The sequence below is a fragment of the Oncorhynchus mykiss genome, chromosome 15, assembly GCF_057628025.1.
Source record: "Oncorhynchus mykiss isolate SJ-2025 chromosome 15, ASM5762802v1, whole genome shotgun sequence".
Lineage (NCBI taxonomy): Eukaryota > Metazoa > Chordata > Actinopteri > Salmoniformes > Salmonidae > Oncorhynchus > Oncorhynchus mykiss.
In genome coordinates, this window is record NC_143036.1 from 62,019,385 (window position 1) to 62,039,231 (window position 19,847).

The 19,847-nt window shown below is 42.2% G+C and overlaps 1 protein-coding gene across 3 annotated transcripts; it reads right to left on the minus strand.

Moving 5' to 3' along the window:
• Positions 1-9: 9 nt before the first annotated feature.
• Positions 10-18,846, minus strand: LOC110490768 (protein mono-ADP-ribosyltransferase PARP12). 3 transcript variants are annotated; one of them, XM_090200640.1, is made up of 13 exons: positions 18,369-18,846; positions 17,767-17,902; positions 10,343-10,646; positions 6,238-6,288; positions 5,825-5,951; positions 5,347-5,512; positions 5,127-5,247; positions 3,230-3,326; positions 3,027-3,114; positions 2,789-2,919; positions 1,885-2,036; positions 1,637-1,774; positions 10-460 (listed from the first exon to the last, which is right to left on the minus strand). In XM_090200640.1, exons 1-13 carry the CDS (start codon positions 18,641-18,643, stop codon positions 336-338), a joined length of 1,911 nt encoding a protein of 636 aa, XP_090056766.1. In that variant the 5' UTR covers positions 18,644-18,846; the 3' UTR covers positions 10-335. The 3 variants fall into 3 exon arrangements, with proteins under 3 accessions (XP_090056766.1, XP_090056764.1, XP_036800719.2); XM_090200638.1 differs by having other exon boundaries at positions 10-1,774; positions 18,369-18,504; positions 18,659-18,787; XM_036944824.2 differs by having other exon boundaries at positions 10-1,774.
• Positions 18,847-19,847: the final 1,001 nt, after the last annotated feature.

A 19,847-nucleotide genomic window follows, 5' to 3' on the forward strand; every position in this document is an offset into this window, starting at 1 on the left:
GACAATCAATGATTTTCTGAGTTTATTCAGTTTAAAACACAGACATCAAACTGGTTTCATTTACAAAATGTATGGACTGTGTCAGCAGACCTGTGTAAAGGAAACATGCTCACCAAATTCATATTTGTGCAAAATTACAAATGTCTGGTTTGTTGTTAACAGCTTTACTGTTATTTAGCCCTTACAGGTAAAGATACACAGCTATACTACATTTTTGATACGCAAATGAAGTGATCATTCATCATTTTAATACATTTTCTTTCTCATTTTCTTTTCTTTTTTAGATGTTTGCCATCAAAACATTCTACTTACTGCTCCATCCTGACAAAGGCAAATTATTGCAGAAGGCATTTGTTCTTTTCTTTGCTGTCCCTCCTTTGAGCTGTTGGAACACTGTACAGTGACTCAGGAGGAGATCTAGTGGTGCTTGTTGTGGTAGATAGTGGACGATAGAAGGCACCTGTCGAGGGAGAGAACACCCGAGATAGGTTGCTTGCTGAGGGGGAGAGTGTGCTTGGAGAATTGCTTGACGTGGAGGGGGAAGTGTGTGAGAGAGTTTGTGTGTAAGTTGGGGAGTATGATGAGTGAGAAAGTGTGTGATAAGGTGTGCTCAATGAGGATGAAGGGGATAGTGAGTGAGAGGTACTGCTGGCAGGGAGTGTGTGAGTAGTGGTTGTTGAGCGGGTGTGAGCCAGAGATAGGGGGCCAGTTAAAGGGGAAAGTGCAGGAGACAGGGTGCTGGCTGAGAGAGTGAGTGTAGGAGAAGGGGTGGGGGGTTGGAGAGCCAGTCTACGAGAGGTGGTGCTGGCTGGGGGAGCGAGTCTACGAGAGGCTGTGCTGGCTGGGGTCGTGAGTGTAGGAGAGGGTGTACTGGCTGGGGTAGTGAATGTATAAGAGGGGGTGCTGGCTGGGGTAGTGAATGTATACGAGGGGGTACTGGCTGGGGTAGTGAATGTATAAGAGGGGGTGCTGGCTGGGGTAGTGAGCGCACGAGAGGGGGTACTGGCTGGGGTAGTGAGGGTACGAGAGGGGGTGCTGGCTGGGGTAGTGAGCTTACGAGAGGGGGTACTGGCTGGGGCAGTGAGTGTACGAGAGGGTGTATTGGCTGGGGTAGTGAGTGTGTGAGAGGGGGTACTGGCTGGGGTAGTGAGTGTACGAGAGGGTGTACTGGCTGGGGTAGTGAGTGTGTGAGAGGGGGTACTGGCTGGGGTAGTGAGTGTACGAGAGGGTGTACTGGCTGGGGTAGTGAGTGTGTGAGAGGGGGTACTGGCTGGGGTAGTGAGCGTACAAGAGGGGGAACTGGCTGGGGTAGTGAGTGTACGAGAGGGTGTACTGGCTGGGCTAGTGAGAGTGTGAGAGGGGGTACTGGCTGGGGTAGTGAGCGTACGAGAGGGTGTCCTGGCTGGGGTAGTGGCTGGGGCTGTGGCTTGAATCCGGTTGGATTTTGGGGTTAAGGAAGTGGATTGGATAGAGACAGTCTTGAGTGGAGCTGGAGCCGATGTGGACCAGTGCATGACGCCATCATCATATCTGATGAGGAACTCGGGGTACACCTGGTGCTTTTCAAAAACCACATATATGGATGGGTTCAGGACATTGTCCACACAGCTGTCATAGAGAGTGGGGCTTCCCTCACCTTTTGGAGGGGGACGACGGAGCGCCGAATTACCCCTTGTGTAGTCACCAACAAGCACCTGACAAACAAACATGGACCTCACTCCTGAGTGGCTGGTGAAGCAGTGTGAGTACTTGGCATCCCTGGCAAAGTAACTCCCTTAAACAAACAGAGACGATCATCAGTAAAACAAAATGACTGACTATCATGAGATCATGACTGCTTCTAAAATCTGACTACATTTCTGACAGTTAGTTAACATGAGGTACCTTCGCCATACGTAGTTCCATTGGTTCCACACAGCCTCCAGTCGAAGTTATCTCTGCAAATGGCGTCTACGTGTTTTGGGTCCGTTCCGTGGAAGAGATGTAGCTCCTTGCTGTTTTTACCCCCGTTGTTTTTCTTCATCAAATCTCTTTTCCTGAGAAAGAGGAAATGACCATTAGCTGCTGTTAAGAATACTATTTTTGGATGGTTATTCCCATATGGTACCTGGAATTTGGCATCCAGGTACCATATGTAAAGCCAGAGGTCACCGTAAAGCAGCTCTCAGTAACTGGTATCTGGGCCCCTAAGACATAAAATGTTCTATGGTTGTCTTTAAGCGATTAAGACGTTTCAAATGTATAGTCTATTCGACCCCAAGGTCTCCGCCTTGATTTAATGCTTTGGCAGTGAAAAAAGATAGGCAAGAGTATTTAGGTCAGCCCTCCCCTGGGAGGGGAGGGGGTGAGATTTGTTGAAGACCTCTTACATGAACATGTATGTCTATGTCTCTCTTGTCTAATAAACCTTTAAATATAGGAGAAGTTCACCTCATATTTTGTGTCTAGCATTTCTACACACCCTGACCATTTCTACACACCCATTTCTACACACCCTGACCATTTCTACACACCCATTTCTACACACCCTGACCATTTCTACACACCCATTTCTACACACCCTGGCCATTTCTACACACCCATTTCTACACACCCTGGTTTTCAATTCCTGCTTCTCCATAATCTTGTTCAAGCCAGGGTTTACATAGTATTTTGGTAGTAACATGCTGGGATTGTGTGTGAGAGTTTACATAGTATTTTGGAAGTAACATGCTGGGATTGTGAGAGTTTACATAGTATTTTGGAAGTAACATGCTAGGATTGTGTGTGAGAGTTGATGTAAACATACCACTGGAAGACTTCCCAGAGGTCCCTGTTTTGGACCCTCTCGATGCTGGTGATTTGGAAGCCCCTCATGGTGTTGTTGAAAAGTCTCTGGACCTTCTGATAGTCCCTGTCAGAACTCAGAAGAGTGACTGTCTGCAGGAGGGGGAAAACAAAATGGTTGTCACAGCTGAAACCAAATGAAAGGAAATGTTAGACTTCCCTGCAAGTCAAAGCAGTAGAATCCCATGTAAACATGTGACCTTGTATCCAATGTCAGGTATCGCAGACTTGTCCCAAGATCCAGGAACAGCTCTGAAATTCTGAGAGGGGTTGCGTGCTCCATTTCTCCTGAAATGACATATGAAAAATAATCTATTAGGTCAATATAGAAATGGTGTAATAAAAAATACAAATGGATTCATAACATATACTCATTCTCAGTCCATTCCCATTCATATATTACCTGCTTCTTGCAGCTTGTGCGTCCACAGTTGAAACAAAGACTGGACGCCGTCTGACCATCCTTATAGTACCAAATCTTTCGTTAAATTGAGTCATGTCTGTAATTATAATAATAACTATTTGAACCAGCATCCTTACAGTTACCGTTCGACATCTCTAACATCTAGGCGACCTGCTGCCGATTTTAGTACTGTAATTTGAGGGGTGTACACTACCGGTCCAAAGTTTTAGAACACCTACTCATTCAAGGGTTTTTCTTTATTTTTACTATTTTTTTTACATTGTAGAATAATAGTGAAGACATCAAAACTATGAAATAACACATATGGAATCATGTAGTAACCACAAAATTGTTAAACAAATCAAAATATATTTTATATTTGAGATTCCATCCTTTGCCTTTGATGAAAGCTTTGCACACACTTGGCATTCCCTCAACCAGCTTCATGAGGTATTACCTGGAATGCATTTCAATTAACATGTGTGCCTTCTTAAAAGTTAATTTGTGGAATTTCTTTCCTTCTTAATGCGTTTGAGCCAATCAGTTGTGTTGTGACGAGGTATGAGTGGTATACAGAAGATAGCCCTATTTGGTAAAAGACCAAGTCCATATTATGGCAAGAGCAGCTCAAATTAGCTAAGAGAAACAACAGTACATCATTACTTTAAGACATGAAGGCCAGTCAATCCAGAAAATGTCAAGAACTTTGAAAGTTTATTCAAGTGCAGCCGCAAAAACCATCAAGCGTTATGATGAAACTGGCTCTCATGGGGACCGCCACAGAAATGGATGACCCAGAGTTACCTCTGTTGCAGAGCATAAGTTCTTAGAGTTACCAGCCTCAGAAATTGCAGCCCAAATAAATGCTTCACAGAGTTCAAGTAACAGACACATCTCAGCATCAACTGTTCAGAGGAGACTGTGTGAATCAGGCCTTCATGGTCGAATTGCCTCAAAGAAATCCCTACTACAGGACACCAATAATAGTAAGATACTTGCTTGGGCCAAGAAACAAGAGCAATGGACATTAGACCAGTAGAAATCTGTTCTTTGGTCTGGAGTCCAAATTGGAGATGTTTGGTTCCAACCGCGTGTCTTTGTGAGAACGGATGATTTCTGCACGTGTATTTCCCACTGTAAAGCATGGAGGAGGAGGTGTTATGGTGTGGGTGTGCTTTGCTGGTGACACTGTCTGTGATTTATTTAGAATTCAAGGCACAGTTAACCAACATGGCTAACACAGCATTCTGCAGCGATACGCCATTCCATCTAGTTTGGGCTTAGTGGGACTATCATTTGTTTTTCAATAGGACAGTGACCCAAAACACACCTCCAGGATGTGTAAGGGCTATTTTATCAGGAAGGAGAGTGATGGAGTGCTGCATCAGATGACCTCGCCTCCACAATCCCCCGACCTCAACCAAATTGAGATGTTTTGGAATGAGTTGAACCTCAGAGTGAAGGAAAAGCAGCCAACAGGTGCTCAGCAAATGTGGGAACCGCTTCAAGACTGTTGGATAAGCATTCCAGGTGAAGCTGGTTGAGCGAATGCTAAGAGTGTGCAAAGCTGTCAAGGCAAAGGGTGGCTATTTGAATCACAAAATAAAATATATTTTGATTTGTTTAAAATTCTTTTGGTTAGTACATGATTCCATATATGTTATTTCATAGTTTTAATGTCATCACTACTATTCTACAATGTAGAAAATAGTAAAAATAAAGAAAAACCTTAACTGAGTAGGTGTTCTAAAACTTTTGACCGGTAGTAGATAAGAGTAGCCTTTTAGACTCTAACTGTAAATATAACTGTAAACTCAAATATATTATTATTATTATTACTATTATTACAGAAGGATGCACATGAGAGCTGTTTTTCAAGAGTGTTGATGTGTGTTACCTCTGAAACTCAGCTCATAAGACTGCTGGCCTGCAGTGAACTTCACCACAGCACTTTGATCCTCCTGGAACCTTTTCTCAAGGTCTTCACTGGTGATGGACGACAATCTGTGCATCTCTTTCTGTGAAAAAAAACTCAAATTCAAGGGGAACAACAGTTTACCGTCTCTATTATTGTCCTAGTAACACATCAGCCTGTTTGAGTGCTTCACACCACTTACGATGGATGCGTACTGGATCCATTTGCCGTACTCGTCCTCCCAGAACCACACCCACTCTGTGGTGAGTACGTATGTGGGCTTGGTCACAGAGGAAACTGTGGAGAGACGACGAACATCCCACAACCCGCGGCTCATGGAGTCGAAACGCACACGCTCAGCTCCCTCACTGTGAAGGCATAACAAATGTAAATGGTTCAAAAATGGTTCATGGTTAAAAAAAAAACTTTTGCTAGTTAAAGATAGACTCAGGGAAATGACGTTGCCACAAGCAGCACCGCAGATATGGAGATGAGCGAGATGCAGGACAGTCACACACGGTAATATATCTGCACATGTGCACGGGTTTGCTTCACGCTGTTACAATGTGGTAGCCACGGGACCAAAACAGCGGGGAAGTTGAGGCTTGCGCTCCAACGCTCTTAGTTGTTGCGGAAATTGCTGAGTCTATCCTTAAGTATGACATAACAACATATTGTACCTGTGTATCTTAGAAGGGTCACAGAAGTCTCTCTCGATTGTTTCGTTTTCTGGCAGAGCTGACCAAGTCTGTCCACTGTTCACTTCCCACTTGTAGGGCATTTTGAAGTGGACTCTCGAGCATTTCTCTGAAAGTCATACGTTTGCAGTGAGATGTGATATGTTTCTGAGTATCATTGTTGCACCTGGGTAACAGCCAGATTTGTCCCTGAATTATGGTTTCACAGGGTTTGTATTGTGTATCTACTGACAACCTTGAAAGTTATAGATAAACTCATATACCCGGCCGGCTGCCATAGCTTCTTTCTGAGTAAAAATGGGGCAAAGCCCTTGCAGCTGCCAAAGGAAACATAGGAAAGCTATCCTCTCTAGTCACTCTGCCTCCACACACAATATCTCCCTCGTCAAATGTACCTCCTTGTTTGCAGTCCTCCTTGACAAAGAACAGGCAGATCTCATTCCTCACTGTAAATAAACAAATTAACAAACAAACATTTAGTTACATGAAATCAAAGTTGGCAACAGGGTTGAGGTCAATTCCAGTTCACTCATGAAGTAAACCAAATTCCAATTCCACATTTTCCTCACTAGCTAGGTTTCCATCCAAACTATCTGCGCATTTTCCCACCAGAGACGTGTTTCCATCAAATTGACTTGTTGTGGATAAAAGGCTGTGCATGATGACATAGTGCACAGAAATATTACTTTTGCAGTTAAATTCCCATGTACCGAATAATTGTTTTTGCGTTATATAGCGAATGTGCCCACTCAGGTATTGGCACGTGCGCTCTAGCCACCAGCTCGCAGACACAGTTGTGGGTACAGTCTACATGATGAGATTATTATGGACAAAAGAGCAAGATAATTTTTATTTGTCAAATGGCAGCCAAGCATTGATGATCATGTCACCAGAATAAAACCCTCAATGTTTATTGGAAAGGAGCATCAAGCGTCTCACCTTGCACTTTCACCACCCTGAGAAGTTGATCATAACTTGTTTCGTCTGTGGCCTAATAAACTGAATGCTTTGCTGAGTCGTAGTGGGAGGACCACACAACATGTCATCTCGTGACTCCAAGTTTACTTCAATATTTGGGACTAAAAGCGTTTCCGCCTTTTCTCGCATAATAACTTACGTTGTCCAGCGTATTTTTATGTCGACATTTGGAAAGTTTACCAATACATTTTTTTTCCCAGGCCTGTCATGACATTTTTCATCCAACATGTACAGTTGAAGTCGGAAGTTTACGTGCACCTTAGCCAAATACATTTAAACTCAGTTTTTCACAATTCCTGACATTTAATTTAAAAAGATTCCTGGTCTTAGGTCAGTTAGGATCACCACTTTATTTTAAGAATGTGAAATGTCAGAATAATAGTAGAGAGAATGATTTATTTCAGCTGTTATTTCTTTCATCACATTCCCAGTGGGTCAGAAGTTTACATACACTCAATTAGTATTTGGTAGCATTGCCTTTAAATTGTTTAACTTGGGTCAAATGTTTCGGGTAGCCTTCCACAAGCTTCCCACAATAAGTTGGCTGAATTTCGGCCCATTCCTCCTGGCAGAGCTGGTGTAACTGAGTCAGGTTTGTAGGCCTCCTTGCTCACACACGCCTTTTCAGTTCTGCCCACAAATTGTCTATAGGATTGTGGTCAGGCCTTTGTGATGGCCACTCCAATACCTTGACTTTGTTGTCCTTAAGCCATTTTTCCACAACTTTGGAAGTATGCTTGGGGTTGTTGTCCATTTGGAAGACCCATTTGCGACCAAGCTTTAACTTCCTGACAAATGCCTTGAGATGTTGCTTCAATACACCCACATAATTTTCATACCTCATGATGACATCTATTTTGTGAAGTGCACCAGTCCTTCCTGCAGCAAAGCACCCCACAACATGATGCTGCCACCACCGTGCTTCACGGTTGGGAAGGTGTTCTACGGCTTGCAAGCTTCCCCCTTTTCCCTCCAAACATAACGATGGTCATTATGACCAAACAGTACTATTTTTGTTTCATCAGACCAGAGGAAATTTTTCAAAAAAGTATGATCTTTGTCCCCATGTGCAAACCGTAGTCTGGCTTTTTTATGGCGGTTTTGGAGCAGTGGTTTCTTCCTAGCTGAGCGGCCTTTCAGGTTATGTCGATATAGGACTTGTTTTACTGTGGATATAGATACTTTTGTACCTGTTTCCTCCAGAATCTTCACAAGGTCCTTTGCTGTTGTTTTGGGATTGATTTGCACTTTTCACACCAAAGTACGTTCATCTCTAGGAGACAGAACGCGTCTCCTTCCTGAGCGGTATGATGGCTGCATAGTCCAATGGTGTTTATACTTGCGTACTATTGTTTGTACAGATGAATGTGGTACCTTCAGGCATTTGGAAATTGCTCCCAAGGATGAACCAGACTTGTAGAGGTCTACAATTTTTTTCTGAGGTCTTGGCTGATATCTTTTGATTTTCCCATGATGTCAAGTAAAGAGGCACTGAGTTTGAAGGTAGGCCTTGAAATACATCCACAGGTACACCTCCAATTGACTCAAATGATGTCAATTAGCCTATTAGAAGCTTCTAAAGCCATGACATCATTTTCTGGAATTTTCTAAACTGTAGATGTCCTAACTGACTTGTCAAAACTATAGTTTGTTAACAAGAAATTTGTGTGTATGTGTATGTAAACTTCTGAATTCAACTGTACTTTACTTGCATAAAAAGGTTTCATGGAAACCTAGTTATTGAAAAGCATTTCAGAGAATTGGAATTTCATTGTACTTATTTAATTGACTGGTCTGGAATTTAAATAGAATTGAGCCCCAACCCTGGCTGGCAAGCAAGTCCATAGAGAAATATTTCCAAGTAAGGGTATGCAGACAACTACAGTGGGGCAAAAAAGTATTTAGTCAGCCACCAATTGTGCAAGTTCTCCCACTTAAAAAGATTAAGTCATCATAGGTACACTTCAACTATGAGAGACAAAATGAGAAAAAAAATCCAGAAAATCACATTGTAGGATTTTTTAATGAATTTATTTGCAAAGTATGGTGGAAAATAAGTATTTGGTCAATAACAAAAGTTTATCTCAATACTTTGTTATATACCCTTTGTTGGCCATGACAGAGGTCAAACATTTTCTGTAAGTCTTCACAAGGTTTTCACACACTGTTGCTGGTATTTTGGCCCATTCCTCCATGCAGATCTCCTTTAGAGCAGTGATGTTTTGGGGCTGTTGCTGGGCAACACAGACTTTCAACTCCCTGCAAAGATTTTCTATGGGGTTGAGATCTGGAGACTGGCTAGGCCACTCTAGGACCTTGAAATGCTTCTTACGAAGCCACTCCTTCATTACCCGGGCAGTGTGTTTGGGATCATTGTCATGCTGAAAGACACAGCCACGTTTCATCTTCAATGCCCTTGCTGATGGAAGGAGGTTTTCACTCAAAATCTCACGATACATGGCCCCATTCATTCTTTCCTTTACACGGATCAGTCGTCCTGGTCCCTTTGCAGAAAAACAGCCCCAAAGCATGATGTTTCCACCCCCATGCTTCACAGTAGGTATGGTGTTCTTTGGATGCAACTCAGCATTCTTTGTCCTCCAAACACGACGAGTTGAGTTTTTACCAAATGTTATATTTTGGTTTCATCTGACCATATGACATTCTCCCAATCTTCTTCTGGGTCATCCAAATGCTCTCTAGCAAACTTCAGACGGGCCTGGACATGTACTGGCTTAAGCAGGGAGACACGTCTGGCACTGCAGGATATGAGTCCCTGGCGGCGTAGTGTGTTACTGATGGTAGGCTTTGTTACTTTGGTCCAAGCTCTCTGCAGGTCATTCACTAGGTCCCCCCCGTGTGGTTCTGGGATTTTTAATCACCGTTCTTGTGATCATTTTGACCCCACGGGGTGAGATCTTGCGTGGAGCCCCAGGTCGAGGGAGATTATCAGTGGTCTTGTATGTCTTCCATTTCCTAATAATTGCTCCCACAGTTGATTTCTTTAAACCAAGCTTACCTATTGCAGATTCAGTCTTCCCAGCCTGGTGCAGGTCTACAATTTTGTTTCTGGTGTCCTTTGACAGCTCTTTGGTCTTGGCCATAGTGGAGTTTGGAGTGTGACTGTTTGAGGTTGTGGACAGGTGTCTTTTATACTGATAACAAGTTCAAACAGGTGCCATTAATACAGGTAACGAGTGGAGGACAGAGGAGCCTATTAAAGAAGAAGTTACAGGTCTGTGAGAGCCAGAAATCTTGCTTGTTTGTAGGTGACCAAATACTTTCCACCATAATTTGCAAATAAATTCATAAAAAATCCTCCCAGATTTTTTTTCTTATTTTGTCTGTCATAGTTGAAGTGTACCTATGATGAAAATTACAGACCTCTCTCATCTTTTTAAGTGGGAGAACTTGCACAATTGGTGGCTGACTAAATACTTTTTGCCCCACTGTATAGTGACTGTTCTGAAACATTATTCCTCACTGAACACAACCCTGATGTTTGTTCCTGCAGCCGTCTACCTGTGTTTCTCTGAGGACAGCTCTGGGGCCTGTTGATAGAAGCAGCACCGCCGGCACCTTCACTTTTCATGGCCTGGATGTTCTGGTAGGTGGACAACATGGACGCCATTAGATCGTTTGGCACTCCCCTCTGCTGCAGGGTCCTCAGTGGGTGGGGCTCAAAGAAGTCATGACACCTGTTGCAGTCGGCTCCCGAGGAACAGGTTCCTCTGATGTACCTGTCACACACGTGAAGTCTCCTGCACCCCTCCTGATCCGGGCAGTTGCCATATGGCCTAGTGCCTTTGTTATAAGAGTTGCACACCTGAAAGAGTGAGTGACAAGGCTTTTAAAATACTTGCTTATGCAAGAAAGCATGAGATGAACACACAGAGCTATTGGGTAAATCCATTTAAATTCAATCACTTTGTGACAGAACCCCTATTAATTTGAACAGAACATTCCATACATATTTACCCATTGCAGAAGTGCTACAGTTTTTGGACCTTAATGCCAAAACATTCAAGAGATTAAAAATAAAAAAATATGTTTTAAGTGAGAATAGGTGCTTCCACAATAATGTGGTTTGTACCGCATACAAGGTAAAGCATTGGATTATTCACCCACCACAGTAAGACATTATACCATTACGCTACCTTTTCATGCTTTCATTTTTAAAAAAAATTTAAGCAAGCTCTGCTTTTATACTTACCTGACCATCAGGCTTGATTGAACTGTTTTGTCTTGCAGCAATGTGGTGCCTCCCTGTATTTTCTTAAACCTTTATTTTAGCAATACATGTCATTGAAAAAATAACATCCTTTTTTAGTCAGTATGTGCCCAACAGGTGGTGGTCTGCATTCTTCATTTCTGTAACTGTTGGCTTAATACGTAATATTGACTCAGAACCACTTGTGTTTCAAACAGGGTCCTGTTTTATCAATTGCTGTGCTGATCAATGGACAGTTCATTACCGATGTCAAAATGTCAAAATAAGATGTCGCTTAAGGTTGTTTGTACTTATATTTATTTTTGCAGTAAAGATGGTTATGCAACGATAATACACTGTACAGTCCATTATCACCCTGAAGAGGATGAATTCGGCTGTTTGAGAAGGTTTGAATCCTAAGCAACCTGCCTACACAGTTTGAAGTACAATACCAACATAGCTACTGTAGTAGGTCAAAGCTGTGTGCTGGAAAACCTTGGTAGAGCATGGGTGGAATAGGCATTGTGGTGCTCATGTGAATTTCATTTCTTTTTCGGCTTCAGACCAATGCCTACTCTCACTTAAAACGTCATTTTTTGTTTTTAATTTCACCAGAAAGTGATTATTCAACATTATCATACAGCTTAACACATGCTCTCCTTGTGAACCCTCACAATGTTGTGCATTTTATTTATTGATAAGATCCCAGCTCATTATCCTACTGATCATTGCTCAAAGCAAATTGGTGAGAGCAAGGAAACAAAGACTGAAGCAAATATTTACTATGCGATTACACAATGTGGCTAGATGACTACAGGAGAGCAAAAAATGGATGAGCTGTCCGCAATGGAAGGGTTCTGAATGATTCTCTCTCACCAAGGCGAGGTGTGACTGTGAATGCATCATAGTCATCCACATCGGTGGAAGCGACGTGGGACACACAAAGGAGACAGCCCTGTTGCGTCAGATGTGAGCTGATTTGGAGGTAGTCATCTGGATATCTGACAACGGTGACCTACTCTGACATCCCACAGTGGAGGAGTTGGATGTTTCAGTGGGATGGGGAACATCAACAAGCGCGTAGAGATGGCACAGCGCTCTGTCAACCAGCTGGTGTTTGCATTTCTCTGTGACAGGCGCATGCCCACAATCTGCCACTCTGCCATAAAGTACTGTATCCCTGGGCAGTACCTTAGGGATGGCGTGCATCTCACTGATCAGGGCAACGACCTCTTCGAGATTCTGAGAGTTGGGGTCGTATCCACAAAGCATCTCAGGGTAGACAATTGTCCATAAATGCTGAGCATAGAGACAATAAAAAAGCTATGCAAGAAGCATCTTTAGTCGCAAGGATCACACCTAGACGACAGATGTTCAGGACACGTCATGAACTGTCCCAACCAGATAAGAGTTACCAGCGGGTGTCTTGATATAGAAAAAGGCACTGAGTCAGTGGATCCGGCACCATAGACAGGCAATTGCTTTGGAGTTGAAAGAATGTTTTGATATTTCTATATGATCAACCCATAAATAATCTAGACCTACATGCAACAGTACCTCTTGCGCTTTTGACAATGATTTTACATGAGGCCTAATTCACATGATATATGCCTACCACTAGGCTAATAAATAATCACATTTTTCTTTAGATTATTTCATTAACCTACATGTTATTTCAAGCAGAATGTCACATTGTTAATAAAGTTACCTAAAAATGGGTCATGCCTATAAGTGGGCAATTGAAAGCATTTAATTGTGTTCAGTAAAAATGATAGACCTTTCAAACGTTTATGCAACATTATTGGCAAGTAATGACTGTGCCAAAGCGATTTAGAGTTGTTTAATGGGAGTGTAGAGTATGTGGCTATAACGGTAATACTATACAAATGCAGTTTTTAAACCATTATACTGTATGAATCAGTGCAAAATGCCTTTCACATTATTCAAAATATCTAAATTGGTAATAAAAATACAACATATTAGGCAGGAATTAGAGTGAAAATGTCAGGCGAAAATTGTATCAAACATTTTACCATTGCAACATTTGCTGTACAGTCATATTGGCCGTGGTTGTCTGAAGTGTGCTATAAATGCCTCATCGCCATTGGTTTTTCCCATAGCCGCGGGAAGTAAGGGGTGCTGCGCACCCCCTGAAGTATCATAATAAATAAAAAATCATAATAATAAAAAATCAAGACATTTTGAATTTAAAAAAAGAAAAATCACAATTTGGGCCTTTACTAGTCCTGACCGATATAGCCACCTGTAGCGATTTTTATCAATTGCAATCTGAGCCAGGTGTGCATGATTTGAAAGCTTGTTCTATTGCCAACAAGACTAGCTAAGTTATAAAATATGATATTACAGTGTCAGGCTTTTCACTTTTTGCAGTTCAGGAAACCGATTGTAATTTTGGTGCACATAGAAAAGGATTCATGAATACATGCACGTGCCTGTGCAACAGCAAAATAAATTCACAGTGGACAAACAGGCTTATTCTGTTCAGGGTAGGATGCCATGTCATATTGTAACTGTACAAACAGTGATCATAAACGTTGACACTGTATATGATATGAGTTTTATGATAAGAAAATGTGAAGTGCACATTTGGACAGGTGTTTGGCTTGCTTGTATGACATCAAAGCAGCATTTATTATAATCCTCAACGTCTCATATTTCAATATATTGTACATTGAGTCCTCTTACTTAACAGCATTTCTCTCACTCAGTCAACAGAACATTTACAAAAGTTGCCCAATTAGCGGGAAGGATGGGGGCAACTTCGTGTCGCGCGCGGGGCTCAAGTTGAGAACGTCTGTCAGTCAAAACCCATACAGCGCTGTGAAGCACAGAGCCTGAGGTCTGACAACATGTACAGCATCTTACTGTACAGCCACTGCGTTCCAATTTATGCTTGCCCAAATCTGCCATTTTCAACCTGTATACAGGTACGAGTGTAAAGGGTTAACATTTTTTACGACAATTATAAAAAATGTAAAAAACATATTTGCATATGTAGTAGTTTAGACCCTATTTTAGATCATATAAAGTTGCCCGCTATCTGTTGAGACACAACATGCTTTAGAATACAGAGTGGGTGTCATGTTTTGGCTGATAAATGTACTAAAATGGGAATACAATTGAAATGTCTACTTTCTTACCAGAAAGATTATTGGAGGTGTACATATCAGATAATGTTGACTTGAAATGGAAAATCTGTGGTTTTAAATTATACTGTCAATCCTCCACAGGAAACCTATTGAAATCATAAGAAATAGACAATAGAATAGACAACATGACCATTTTAAGTTGACATTCAACGGTGCGTGGACCTGTGGTCATCTTTTGTCACGCCCTGACCATAGAGAGCCCTCGGTTCTCTATGTTGTTTAGGTCAGAGCGTGACTGGGGGGGTTATTTTGTTTTTAGATTTCTAGATTGGTGGTTTGTGTGGTTCCCAATTAGAGGCAGCTGGTAATCGTTGCCTCTAATTGGGGATCATATTTAGGTAGGATTTTTACCCAACTGCATTTGTGGGATATTGTTTGTGTTAGGGCACTTCAACTTCACGTTCTTTGTAAGTTTTGGTTCTAGTTTCACTTTGTATTAAAAAGACGTGGAACTCAATGCACTTTGGTCGCTCATTTTGAAGAACGTGACATCTTTGTGGTGGAAATTAGAAGTTAAAATTTCAATTTACATTTCAATGGTGTACTAGCTAAATTATTCTTAAGTAGCAATGTGAAGTAGCAATGTGAAGTAGCAATGTGAAGTAGCAATGTGAAGTAGCAATGTGAAGTAGCAATATGCGGGTTGAATTATAACTTGCAGTCCCCGTGGTTATATCCGCGGGGAGGGCAGGTATAAGGTCATTAAATATGGTGTGGCTGAATGGCGGGTGTGTGGTGGGTGGGTTGAATAAAGAGAAAACAATACCATTAAAAATCCATACAGTGCATTCAAAGTATTCAGACCGCTTGACTTTTTCCATATTTTGTTACATTACAGCCTTATTCTCTCCCCCCCCCCATAACCCATAACGCCAAAGCAAAAACAGATTGAGAAATTTTTCCTAATTTATGAAAAGAAAAACCTGAGCTATCACATTTACATAAGTATTCAGACCCTTTACATCTTCCATTGAAGAATAATGGAAGCCACTGTGTTCTTGGAGACCTTCAATGTTTCAGACATTTTTTGGTATCCTTCCCCAGATCTGTGCATTCACAAAATCCTGTCTCGGAGCTCTATGGACAATTCCTTCGACCTCATGGCTTGGTTTTTGCTCTGACATGCACTCTCAACTATGGGACCTTATATAGTCAGGTGTGTGCCTTTCCAAATAATGTCCAATCAATTGAATTTACCACAGGCGGACTCCAATGAAGTTGTAGAAACATCTCAGGGATGATCAATGGAAACAGGATGCACCTGAGCTCAATTTCGAGTCTCAAAGCAAAGGGTCTGAACACTTATGTAAATGAGGTATCTGTTGTTTTTTTTAAATAGATTTGCAAAAAACTAAAAAATACTGTTTTCGCTTTGTCATTATGGGGTATTGTGTGTGGATTGATGAGGGAGGGAAAACTATTTGATCCATTTAAAACTTCTTCAGGATCGGTGTCCCGTCCGAGGGACGGTTGAGCTAACGTAGGCTAATGCGATTAGCATGAGGTTGTAAGAAACAAACAAAAAATCCCAGGACAAAGACATATCTGATATGGGCAGAAAGCTTCAATTCTTGTTAATCTAACTGCACTGTCCAATTTACAGTAGCTATTAGAGTGAAAGAATAGCATGCAATTGTTTGAGGAGAGTGCACAATTCTGAACTTGAAAATGTATCAATAAACCAATTAGGCACATTTGGGCAGTCTTGATACAACATTTTGAATAGATATGCAATAGTCCATTGGATCGCTCTAAAACTTTGCACATACAGTGCTGCCATCTAGTGGCCAAAGTCTAAATTGCACCTGGGCTAGAATAATTCATTATGCCCTTTCTCTTGCATTTCAAAGATGATGGTATAAAAAAATACAAAACAAACGTTTTTTTTTCCTTTGTATTATCTTTTACCAGATCTAATGTGTTATATTCTCATACATTCCTTTCACATTTCCACAAACTTCAAAGTGTTTCCATTCAAATGGTATCAACAATATGCATATCCTTGCTTCAGGGCCTGAGCTACAGGCAGTTAGATTTGGGTATGTCATTTTAGGCGAAAATTGAAAAAAAGGGGCGGATCCTTAGAATAAGGCTGTAATGTAACAAAATGTGGAAAGAGGGAATGGGTCTGAATACTTTCTGAATGTACTGTAAATGTATAATTCCTGTGCAATTTAAATCTATAAGCTACATTGAGGTTTTTCTTGAATGACAAGCGACACGCCTGGAGGAAACCTGGCACTATCCCTATGGTGAAGCACGGTGGTGGCAGCACCATGCTGTGGGGATGTTTTTCAGCGGCAGGGACTGGGAGACTAGTCGGGATCAAGGAAAATATGAATGGAGCAAAGTACAGAGAGATCCTTGATGATAGCCTGCTCATGACCTCGGACTGGAGCAAAGGTTCACCTTCCAACAGGAAAACAACTCTAAGCACACAGCCAAGACAACGCTGGAGTGGCTTCAGGATAAGTCTCTGAATGTCCTTGAGTGGCCCAGCAAAAGCCCGGACTTGAACCCAATCGAACATCTCTGGAGACCTGAAAATAGCTGTGCAGCGACGCTCCCCATCCAACCTGACAGAGCTTGAGAGGATCTGCAGAGAAGAATGGGAGAAACACCCCAAAAACATTTTTTATTTTATTTTTTTATTTCACCTTTATTTAACCAGGTAGGCTAGTTGAGAACAAGTTCTCATTTGCAACTGCGACCTGGCCAAGATAAAGCATAGCAGTATGAGCAGACAACACAGAGTTACACATGGAGTAAACAATTAACAAGTCAATAACACAGTAGAAAACAAAGGGGGAGTCTATATACAATGTGTGCAAAAGGCATGAGGTAGGCGAATAATTACAATTTTGCAGATTAACACTGGAGTGATAAATGATCAGATGGTCATGTACAGGTAGAGATATTGGTGTGCAAAAGAGCAGAAAAGTAAATAAATAAAAACAGTATGGGGATGTGGTAGGTGAAAATGGGTGGGCTATTTACCAATAGACTATGTACAGCTGCAGCGATCGGTTAGCTGCTCAGATAGCTGATGTTTGAAGTTGGTGAGGGAGATAAAAGTCTCCAACTTCAGCGATTTTTGCAATTCGTTCCAGTCACAGGCAGCAGAGTACTGGAACGAGAGGCGGCCAAATGAGGTGTTGGCTTTAGGGATGATCAGTGAGATACACCTGCTGGAGCGCGTGCTACGGATGGGTGTTGCCATCGTGACCAGTGAGCTGAGATAAGGCGCCCATGGAAGAAGTACAGGTGGGCCAAGCTTGTAGCGTAGCGTACCAATCTCAGAATGGTTAGCTGACATGACTAATTGAGTGACTGTCAATGACTGACCTAATAAGAGAAAAATTGCTGATACACAAACACATTTTGAAATTGCACCTTGTGTATTACACTATTCTAACTCCCAACAATAAATTGAGATCCGATAGATTCCCCCACCCCCTTGCTTATGTCGCTTATGCCTGGAGCTGGCCCTGCACGCACGCACACACACACACACACATATTCCACTGATCCACATCAGCACTTAGAGGTAAACGGTTGGCTCTTACCGGTGGAAGGAGGGAGTTGTCATTCTGTAATAATAGCTGCCGGAGTTCCTGTCTACTCAGCGTCTCAAGTTTATGCTCTCTCAAAACTATGGAGTTGTGTTCAGAGTGCAGGTCATGGCCAAAGCGGCATGTCCGTCTGGGAGTCAAAGTGTTAATAAACAGGTCAATAAACATGCAAGGCACAATTCAGTTTGCTGAATTAATTCAACATCTAAACCCCATTGAATCTTTCAACACTGTTGACTTTTCAAGTTTTGGTCTGAAATACCTCAAATGTAATAATAGTAATAACCAGTTGCAATGATACATTTAATGTGTATGCACGCATTCTAACATTGGGCGAGTTCGTTTTGCATGGCCTGGTGCCCCGGATGAGTTTAACCAGGCCATGCAAAACAAACTGTCCTACTTTAAGACTTCTCTGGTCTTATCGTTGCGTTTAGACAGGCAGCCCAATTCTGATATTTTTTCAATAATTGGTCCTCTGTCCAATCACATCAGCTCTAAAAAAGATCAGATTATGGAAACAAGTTCAGAATTGGATTGCCTGTCTAAACGCAGTTTATTTAGCCCATATCGTATAAAACACATTTTATGCTTACCTTCCGATACTATTCTTGCAGTCCCCAAATAGATACAATTTACATAGATGTAAATCATTGCAGCCATCACATTGCTGAGCCTTGCAGCGTCTAACTTTCGTTTTCGCAAAAATGCGTTCATTTCCATTACACACTGCTATAGAACATAAATCGTTTTCAACAAGTTTATCAAGAGCGCAGATCATATCTGCCCCACACCCAATATCTGCCAGATCTGCATAGTTCAATATTCCCTGATGATTGCAAATTACTTTTAATAACAATTGTTGAGCCATCTCACAATGACTTACGCGACTGTTTTTCCTGGTTTAGGACAGCGAACCACAGGATACCACTACATCAAAGACAGTACAGTATGAAGATAGGCTAAAACTGCCCCTCCAATAGAAATCCCGGATCACACTGGGCGATGTCATGACGACTTTGTCTAGCAAAGCGCATACGTAGAAGTACGTCGTTGCGTCTCACGACAAACTGCGCATGTGCGGGCAAATCAAAGGCATTCCTTCCAAATAAAGTAGTTTTGACGAAAATGAAAAGGTGTCAATTTGTCGATTTCAGGAGGTCGGAGTAAAAACATGTTAAAATACTTGAGACATTGTATGGAATCTAGGTTGTGTCTTTAGATTTCGAGAAAATGAACAACTCAGGAATTTAGTCCAACCTTTCTCTCATTAAATTCTCAAATCCCAAACCCCGCGTGGTCTGTTTCGCAAGCGTTCCTGGAAGTCTGGCAATGTTGATGTGGCTACACTCTTCCTCATCAGTTGTGATGAAAGAAAAACGAAATTTAGTGAAAAAGACCAAAGCAACGACAGTAAATACAGTATCACAGTTTATAAATGGAGAACCCCCCCACACATGCTGTTGTGCAAATGGAATAGACAACAGGTGGAAATTATAGGCAATTAGCAAGACACCCCCAATAAAGGAGTGGTTCTGCAGGTGGGGACCACAGACCACTTCTCAGTTCCTATGCTTCCTGGCTGATGTTTTGTTCACTTTTGAATGCTGGCGGTGCTTTCACTCTAGTGGTAGCATGAGACGGAGTCTACAACCCACACAAGTGGCTCAGGTAGTGCAGCTCATCCAGGATGGCACATCAATGCGAGATGTGACAAGAAGGTTTGCTGTGTCTGTCAGCGTAGTGTCCAGAGCATGGAGGCGCTACCAGGAGACAGGCCAGTACATGAGGAGACGTGGAGGAGGCCGTAGGAGGGCAACAACCCAGCAGCAGGACCGCTACCTCCGCCTTTGTGCAAGGAGGAGGAGGAGGAGCACTGCCAGAGCCCTGCAAAATGACCTCCAGCAGGCCACAAATGTGCATGTGTCTGCTCAAACGGTCAGAAACAGACTCCATGAGGGTGGTATGAGGGCCCAACGTCCACAGGTGGGGGTTGTGCTTACAGCCCAACACCGTGCAGGACGTTTGGCATTTGCCAGAGAACACCAAGATTGGCAAATTCGCCACTGGCGCCC

Bases quoted from the DNA above. Each gene is read 5' to 3' on its own strand.
- LOC110490768 (XM_036944824.2), bottom strand. From the start codon at position 18,643: ATGGCTCAACAATTGTTATTAAAAGTAATTTGCAATCATCAGGGAATA. The intron at 5,513-5,824 runs GTACAATATGTT...ATGCCTTCACAG, and splicing joins GACCCTTCTAAGATACACAG to TGAGGGAGCTGAGCGTGTGC. The intron at 3,115-3,229 runs GTAATATATGAA...ATGTCATTTCAG, and splicing joins GCACAAGCTGCAAGAAGCAG to GAGAAATGGAGCACGCAACC.